This window comes from Gallus gallus, chromosome 4, assembly GCF_016699485.2.
Source record: "Gallus gallus isolate bGalGal1 chromosome 4, bGalGal1.mat.broiler.GRCg7b, whole genome shotgun sequence".
NCBI classification, from domain to species: Eukaryota; Metazoa; Chordata; class Aves; order Galliformes; family Phasianidae; genus Gallus; species Gallus gallus.
Window position 1 is genome coordinate 11,610,375 of NC_052535.1, and position 8,772 is coordinate 11,619,146.

General features: G+C 46.5%; 1 protein-coding gene across 2 annotated transcripts; it reads left to right on the forward strand.

Moving 5' to 3' along the window:
* The first annotated feature begins 3,246 nt into the window (after positions 1 to 3,246).
* ASB12 (ankyrin repeat and SOCS box containing 12) lies at positions 3,247 to 7,816 on the forward strand. Of its 2 annotated transcripts, XM_040698846.2 has the most exons (4): positions 3,263 to 3,407; positions 4,906 to 5,009; positions 5,141 to 5,976; positions 6,964 to 7,816. In XM_040698846.2, exons 2-4 carry the CDS (start codon positions 4,996 to 4,998, stop codon positions 7,095 to 7,097), a joined length of 984 nt encoding a protein of 327 aa, XP_040554780.1. In that variant the 5' UTR covers positions 3,263 to 3,407; positions 4,906 to 4,995; the 3' UTR covers positions 7,098 to 7,816.
* The last annotated feature ends 956 nt before the right edge of the window (positions 7,817 to 8,772 follow it).

Below are 8,772 nucleotides of genomic sequence, written 5' to 3' on the forward strand. Positions count from 1 at the left end.
GCAACAAATACAGTGTGAGTAGGAATTGATTTTAAAAATTATATAGGTAACACTAATTTGGGAAGGGGGAGAAGTCCACTATGTCTATCCAAAGCTTGCAGGTGCTGCTCTTGTCTCAGTCATCCTCACTACTTAGAGCAGCTCAACAGACAAGACATTGATAGAGCTTACCTGACAAAGGGGAGGAGGTGGAGAAGCAGGGAGTGCCTGTGTTCCTTTCACATGTCACTTCAGAACTGAGCACTTCCTCTTGCTGTTTGTGGCTTTTTTATTATTGGTTTTGTTTTTAAAAGCTGTTGGTAGTAAACGTGGCAGTTCCTGCAGGTCAGAGAAGTGGTGCACAGCTGAGAGGTGACTGCTGCTATCTGCTGTGCTTTTTCTGAATAGTCACAGAACTCTGCAGTTCTAGTGAGTATATGGTTTGTGACCTCAGGGCTGAGATGGTTTGGGGGATGGCATGGCTCAGAGTTTACAAGGGTTTTACTTTGTCCCAAGGCTTTGGAGTTAAACCCAGTGTATTTTAGTACTGCAAAACAAAAATAGATGCCTTCCGCTTCTCTCATGGATAACTTCTAAACATTACCAGCCTGAAGCACATTGAATGGACAATTCTGAGATGAGCAGATTTATGTGGAAGATTGGTGTTACACAGATCAGCTTGCTTAAGCGTGGGTACATGCTGAGTTTGGGCTCTGTATTCCAGGTCCTTAAGGTTCATATTCTGGCATCAGTTAATAGCTGCTGGCTTCAGTGGATTTAAAAAGGACAGGGTGCCTGGAAGGGAAAAAAGCATGGAAAGGAAGGGAACGCAGGGAGCAGCTGTCAGCGCCACCAGACTTCCGTGGCTCAAGTTCTTTAAGGAATTATAGCTCATGGAGGAGGAATAACGAGTTTCATGGTTCCTCCTTCGGTTCAGTGAGCTCATCTGAGCTCACTGAGGTTGTAACTACACATTTTGTATGTTAATGCATCCTTTAGACTGTAAATGCCGAAGCTCGCCCTGGCAGCTGTCGTGCATGTGGGAGCAGTGCAGGGTGTGTGCAGGTGTTCGTGCCCTCTCGTGGCTAAAACCTGAATCTCAGTGCTGCTGGGGACTGTCACCAGAGCCACTTCTAAGGGAGTGACCCGCAGAGCAGACAGCTGTAAGTGCCAGGAAGCTGCAAGCAGGTATTTTAATGGGCGCGGGACTAAACCCATGTTTGAATTGGCTCTTGTGTTCTGTTTTGCAGTGATTTACAGTGCAAGAGAGGAGTCAGAAATATCCCCACGCAATAAATGCTCGTTTCAGACCTTGAGGGCTGCCCGTAAATCCCTAATCCCTGTAAAGTTATTTATTCGGTACGATTTAGTGCTAAAATATTAAATCTGAATGCTTTGCAGTGTTAAGTCAGAAAGCTCATTAACTTTTTTTCAGCTGTGTTAATAACTATAATCTTTCTGAGAACAATTTCATTGAACAGGATTGATCTTCCAAACCACCTCCTTGATTAACGTTAAATGCACACCTGTCCTTTAATTCTTCCCCAATTAATGGACAGCTGACACAGGAATGTCTTTTCCTGGAGCATGTGTCAGGTGGCACAGCCTGGTGGGGAGCCCCCTTGGTGTTCAGATAGGAGGGTCCTTCATGACCTGACTTCTCAGCCTTCCCCAGAGTTTGAAGCATTAGGAAGCTTAACAGGAACAGGTCTGACTTATCAGTCACCTCTCAAGCTCCCGTTTGGTGCTTATCTGAAGCTACTGGTTGAAATATTCATGCGAGATTCTATTTAACGTGGCTCTTCAGCTGTTAAGGGAGCATAATGAATATTTCAATTTGCTCTTGTCCAGTTGAATGGTGGATTTATTCAGCAAGTACTTCAGACTATTTGCTTTGTTAGTATGGGGTTTATTTATCACTGCTCCTTGCTGAAAAAGTTGGTCTTGTTTCTAAGATTTCTTGGTTGCAAGCAGCAGCAACAAAAGAATATGCAATTTATCATTAAATTTTTCCATTCAAGGGTTTTCCTTTCATGTCTAAATTCCCTTACAATTTCCCACGTTTCATATTTTTCAAGGTATATTGATTTTGTTATCTGTATCTTTTTTTTCCTCCTTTATAGTCTCTGCCTTTTTAACTTCTGCTTCTATTTCCGTGTTCTGTTGAATGGCTTTAGAGTCAGGGCTGCCTTCTCTGACCGCAGAATCCTAGCTGTGATTGCAGCTTCTTGATATTGAACAAACCCTTAACTCCCAGCTTTTGTCATGATGTTTATCCCATTTCTTCTCAATTTCATTCACAGTCTTGACTTCAGGAGAAGGACCTTTTTGAAGTAACAGTATATATTAAGTGTATTTGGAGAGAGGAAAACTACAAGTAAGCCAAAAGTTTAAAGTCTATTTTTATTTAACATTTTCTTGCTCTTCACACTTCTCACAGTGCAGCTACAAACTCACCAGAGAGTGGTGGAGGGGAATTGAAAAATACTTTCCCGAGTCCTCTGATTTTAGTCCTTGCAGTAGTGGAGATTTCTCCGCTGGGTAATTTGGTTTCTTTCTTATCTTGTACTACTGATAGTGCTGCTTCAAACCATCAGACCACTCCTGCTCCACTGCTGAGAAGTTTGGAAAAGGTTGAGGGGGAACTGGGTAAAATAAGATTACACTCACCAGCTGACAGCTTTTGATAAGACAGCCCACACGCTCCTTCCCCCTTGTTTTGTTTGTCCCTGCAAAGTTTTCTGCCTTTCTATGCACTTATACCGCATAATTTTATAGAACCAAATAAGTGACTTCTTTTTGCAGATTTTAGATGAGAGGGGAGCTTGGTCATCTTATTGCTCTGAAAGTGGAAAAGGCACTCATGGTGTGAAGAGGAGAGTGCATTTGGACAATGGGCAGCAACCGGCATACTGTGGAAGGCAGTGCTACAATGGGCTGTCCTGGCAAGGTACTGCCTGCTGGGCTGGGTCACAGCAGGAACTCAAAACTGAGTAGTTCCCTGCAATTTCAGCAAGGAAACAAATGAAGCAAAGTGAAGCAAAGTGAAGCAAATTAAGTTTGTGTCTGGTTGGAGCAAATACCCCCGCTCAAGCAACCTCCTGCACCTGTCTGAATCTCCCCCCTTGCTGCCCCTCTCTATATTTACCCAGTGGGAACTTTCCAAGAATGGAAGTGGGAAGATAAATGCTTGTGGGGGCTAAATTTAGCCCAGGCTCCCTGGCCCTGCTCCCTGTGGTGGCATTTCAGCTGTGAGCTTGACAGCCTGCGCCCTTCCAGTTGCACAGAGTGGATGTCCATCCCTGACAGAGCAAGAGCCTCTCTTTCTCTTCCCCCTCCCTTTTTTTTATTTAAACCAAGGAAGAATTCTTCATGGGACCACGTCTGCTTTGCCTGTCTTGGTTGTGAGCATCACTTGCCTCGCAGAGGTAAGGCAATAGCATAACAATGCATGGGCAGCTTGGGCTAATTGGAGGTAATTTGATAGCCAGAACTTGAAAAGTGTGAGTATGAACTCTGTTCTTTTTGTCTCTTTCCACTTTAGCCGCAACCTCTTTTCTGGGTCCACAGGTGGTGAATGATTTCCTTTAGCTCAAGAAGTGACAGCTCTGGTTTTGTCTCTTTGGATCAGGACTAATAATCCTAATGCCCCAGGTCCTCAAACTACCCCTCCCCACACACTATTAGCAGTGTTGGTCGGGTGACTTCAAAGCTTGGTATTAGTGTGTCTAATGAATAACAGTAATGTATACTTCCACTTATTTCCACAGAAATGAATTGGATTAATTTAACAGGTGGTAGTTCAACAGAGCTTTGCCTTCATCAGCTGCTATCAAACTTGCTCTACTTAACCCAAAAATAGAGCTGCTGAGGTGACTTGGCACCAGGGAGCTCTCTGAGCTCACCGCTCCTCTCCATCAAAGGCTGATGTGGGACACATCTCCTGTGGCTTTTCCTTGCTACCAGCAGATGCACTTTTGCAGAACAAGGCTAATTGCTCAGTGCAGCTCTCTGCTGTGTCAAGGTGGGGGAGATGGAGCCTCTCCTGTAGGAAACCTGAGCTACTGCAGGGCTGCAATGCCATGAAAAACTCTTCTGTCCTTGGCGGGCAGCATTTCCATTGCATCCTTCTGTGCTGGTGCCACCCTGCCATAGGGATGGGCCCTGCAAATCCCCAGGCTTTGGGCCTGGCTTGGGTGTAACACCCTCAGGTGCCCCTCTCCTTTCTCCTTGCATGGCTGATGGAAAATCCTCAGTCCATCCTGCAGCCCTGCTCCTTGTGCTGGAGCAGGCAGGAGAGCGTTCACTGTGCTGAACTGGAACGTTGACAGTTTAAGGAAGTGCAATACTAAAAATCCTTAACACAGCCATATTCACATTAACTTCATCTGCTATTCTGGAATCCTATTTTGAAATTCAATCCCTTTAAAACTCAACTGTGTGTAAAAATTGAGTGCTTGTTTGTGTGTGCTCTTGAGCAAAATCCAGTAATGCTGTCATCTCCTGGATCATCTCAGTATTCCATACGTTTCAGTATATTCAGAAATGCAGCCACAGGTGAAGCTATTTGCAGAGTGCTGCTCAATATGAAGCGGAATAAATTCTGTTTCTCCATGTGGTCTTTCCTCAGGTACTTACGAGGCTCAGCTGGATGGGGAGGTTTCTGAGGGTTGTAGGAAAGGGGGGAGTTTTATTCACCAGCTGGGTGCAGAATGCTCACAAAAGTCTGGCCATACAGAAGCCTTCCTGAGATCTGGGTTTGAGTACCCCATGAGTGGTCCCATACCCTTTATCACCTCTGGGGGCAGCAGTAAAGCTGTAAACTAATGCGCTAAGTGGTTTAAATGAGAAGATCTCCGAGTTCACCCATGCAGCCTTTGATCTTCAACACCAAATTCATCTGTTTTGGCACATTGCTGATTGCAGCATTCTAAGGGGAGGTGGCCCACCTGAGTGCTACAGAGATGTCTTCAGCCTTTTTTCACTGATGCTTCACCAGCATGGATTTTTTCACCCATGCAGCCAGCAGGGTATGCATGTCAGAAGTGTAATAGATGTGTTTTTTTTTTCAGAATCTTCCTTAAATGTGTAACAGATAGTAATGAAAAGGGGAGGGTGGTGTCAGAGGGAACTGGTTCTCACCCTTGTTGTTGTCTCATAGACATCAGGTTTTGCTGCTTACAATGAAAGTGGTACTCAGAAGACAGACAAAAAAAATGAGCTTAATGGACATCAATAAGATTTTCTCCATGCTCCAACCCAGAGAAGATGAAGATAATGGAGAAAGTGAGGAGCTGAACCAAGCGGTGTCTGAGGATGATTACCAAACTCTTGACAAGCTCTTGCACCAAGACAGGTACAAGAGAGTCATCAACAGCAGGAGTGGCTGGGGTGTTCCCAGCACCCCACTGCACCTGGCCGCCTCCAAGGGCCACCTCAGGAGCCTGGAGGTCCTCCTGTCTCATGGGGCGGAGGTGGACAGCCTGGACGTGAAGGCACAAACCCCTCTCTTCACAGCAGTCAGTAATGGCCGATTGGAGTGCGTGAAAGCGCTGCTGGAGGCAGGAGCTGGTCCCTCTGGCAGCATCTACAACAATTGCTCACCACTGCTGACGGCAGCTAGGGATGGGAACGTTGAGATTCTGCAGCAGCTCCTGGAACATGGTGCCGAGACCAATGTCCAAGCAAGGGTGCCTGAGTGGGCTGCCAACTCCACTGCTTGTTCCGGTCCGCTTTACCTCGCGGCTGTCTATGGGCACCTGGAATGCTTTAGGTTGCTGCTGCTCTATGGTGCCGATCCCAACTACAACTGCACTGATGAGAGGATGATTGCGCGCATCAAGGAGCCCAAGACTCTGCTGGAGATCTGCCTGAGGCACAGCTGCCGGCGTGAGTTCATCAAGCTGCTTCTTGACTTTGGAGCCAATGTGTATTTGCCAAACATCAAGAAGATAGCACCTGGTAGCGAGGGCCTAGAGCTGCTGTTGCAGGCAAGAGGTAATCTGTGTGCGCGGCCCCAGGGCTTATTTGGGGGCAAGTTGCTTCAGATCACCCTTCACTTTATTTCTGCTTCCCCTTAGAGAGGGGAGAGCTCAGCCTAAGCAAGGTTTTCTTGCAAGCTTTGACCCTCTTTGCAGCTTCATGTGAGAGAATGAGTCTCTCTGGTCTTTAAACTCTTGAATATTATCATTCTTTTACTCTGAACACTTATTCCTACCTTCCCCCAGTGACAGTGGTTTTCACAGTTGTAGCAATAAAAGGCTTCAATACGGAGCATGCTAAGGATGAGGAGTAACAAATTTGCAGAGAACAGGTCCAGCACTGGTCATGAAACATGATAGCTCAGATACACGGTGCCTCACAGAACTCCCAAAAGAAATTGCTGAAATTTAGGAGGGAGCATCATGGAAGGACTTGTTTGTAATATCCGCCAAAGATCAGCAGTTTCTACTGCTGGCTGTTGTTGGAGACAGGCTGCCTTACTGAAGGTCTCTGGAGTGAGTTGGTGCAGCGGCTGGTTACGTTTATGTGGTTGTCCTCCCAGTTGGATTCACCTCACTCAATGTCTGCTGTTTATAGCAATTTCATGAAGCTACTTTAAATGAGTGTTCTCACTGCCACTGGTGCTGATCTGGAGCACATGGGTATTTCCACAGGCTGGTATACCTGTTTAACATAAATCTGTGGGGTTAAATACTGCTTTTCTCCATTCTTCTCCTTTCTGCTGCTTACCATCATCTTTCCTGTGCTGGCTAAGTCCAGGAAAACTCCACTTATTTCAGTATAAATCAGCAAAATTTCTTTTTTTATATCCCACTCCCATGAAAATACCCTGTGGCCAACTGTGAGCCCCAGCAAAGACACTTGGTTTAGGTGCATCAGTTCTCCCTTTGCTGACACTGCACAAGCTGGAGGAGAAGTGGGGTTGTGTGTCCCGAAGGTCTGCAGTGATGGTTTTGTTTTTCCTTCCTTTTCTTTCCACAGCTCATCCCAAATCCCTGATGTCTCAATCTAGGCTGGTGGTGAGGCACATCCTGAAGCAGGCTGGCTGTGCACATGCCCTCAGAGAGCTGGACATTCCACCAGTGCTGGTGAGCTACCTCCAACATCAGCCTTAGCGGGGACACACTATGGAAGACACCCAGAAATATGCCCAGTGCCTGAATTAAAAGCTCCTCTGACGTTGCTGTTGCACAACACAAAACAGATGTGAATTTGTGGTTAAGAAGTCTTTTTGCTTGCAAAGTGTCTCTGAAACCTGTATGGAAAGATGGTAAGAGAAGCAGGAGAGAAAACCAGGAGCCTTCAGCTCCTGCTGTGCATCAGGCATATCAGAGTGATGGCAGAGCAGGATCTGAGCAAAGCTGCAGGTTGTTCCTCACAGCATCGCCTCAGCTGTGTATAAGACCCATTTCCCAGAGAGGTACTTCTAAGGTACTTCCTTGGTTGTGCAGCCTGGTGAGAGCCGCAGGAGGCTGTTTCAGCCGCATTCACGTGCCCTAATGCTACCTAGATGTGGCTGTCACTTCCCCTGCACCCATGCCATGCCCTGACGTCGGGTAAACACAAGTGCTGTTGCCCAGTGGCAATGCTTGTAGGTGACTCAGGCAGAGGCTGCAGTTTGTGTTCCCAGGCAAAAATCCCTGAAGTCTCAAATCCCACTTCTCTGCTCAAGGAGTATCATTAAATATCATTTTACTTTTACTAAAAGTGATTCATGTTACTGCTGAGGGCTGAAGCATCTCTCTTGGCTGAGTGCCTATGACTGTGCAGGATTTTTTTTAATTAAAAATGTACGCTAATATTTTTATTAAACTATTGTGATCTGTTTGGTAAAGTATTGTTAAACTGATCGTGGAAGAGACTAGAAGCCCAGCCCATGTCATCTGGAAGTGACTGTTAAGCCTGGGCTGCCTTCCTCGGGGATATACTCTGCTAACTGCTAGTTCTTTCCCTCCAGCATTGCAGTCAAAATGGAGGCAAAGGGAAGAGTGTGTGTTTCCAAACACCCTTGGCAGAGTGGGCCATTCGCTTTGGTTCAGACTCCTGGTCACTATTAAGCTCCTGCAAAATGTCAGTGTGGCATCAGCTCTGCACAGGTACATTCTGCATTTCAAAGGTTGTGAAGTCTATTTGTAAATGTCCATTAGGCTGCAGGAAGTCTCTCAGGGGAAGCATCCAGGTCCCTAAAGCTTGGCGTTTTTCAAATTAGCTGAACGGTGCTTTGGAAATCACTCTGTGGTGTGGGGAGTGATTGCATGTTGGTGGTGGAATGGAGCTGCCTGATGTGATGGGTCTTGCTCTCCTCCAGTCAACGTAAAGCAGCCTCTTCTCAAGGGAGGATTAAACACCACAAGAAGTCATTGCTCTACCAGCCTGCTCACCCGTGGGAGCCCCAGCAGCAACAGATCCCCATGGCAGATGCCCTCCACCGCCAAGGCAATAGTTCTGTAGCTCTCTGTTCTGCTGCATGTACTGTGTTGGGCACCCAGCTGGTGTTGTGAACTTTATTATTTCACTCTGAAATGCCCTGACATCCTGGGAAGTGTAATGTCATGGGGACTTCACGGGGGTGATTCTTCCACTCTGTAGGCTGCCCTGAGCAGCACCAGGCCTTCCTCTCAAGGGCCTGAGGTTAGCTTGCAGCGTGTGGGAACCCTCCAAGGGCTTGTCCAGCACTAATTCATCTCCAGTGTTATGAGTAGAAGAGCAAAGTTTGTTTCCTTTGCAAAGGCTGATACGGCTGCATGATCTTCAAGCTCTATCCAGGAGCACCCGCTGGCTCTGCAGCTG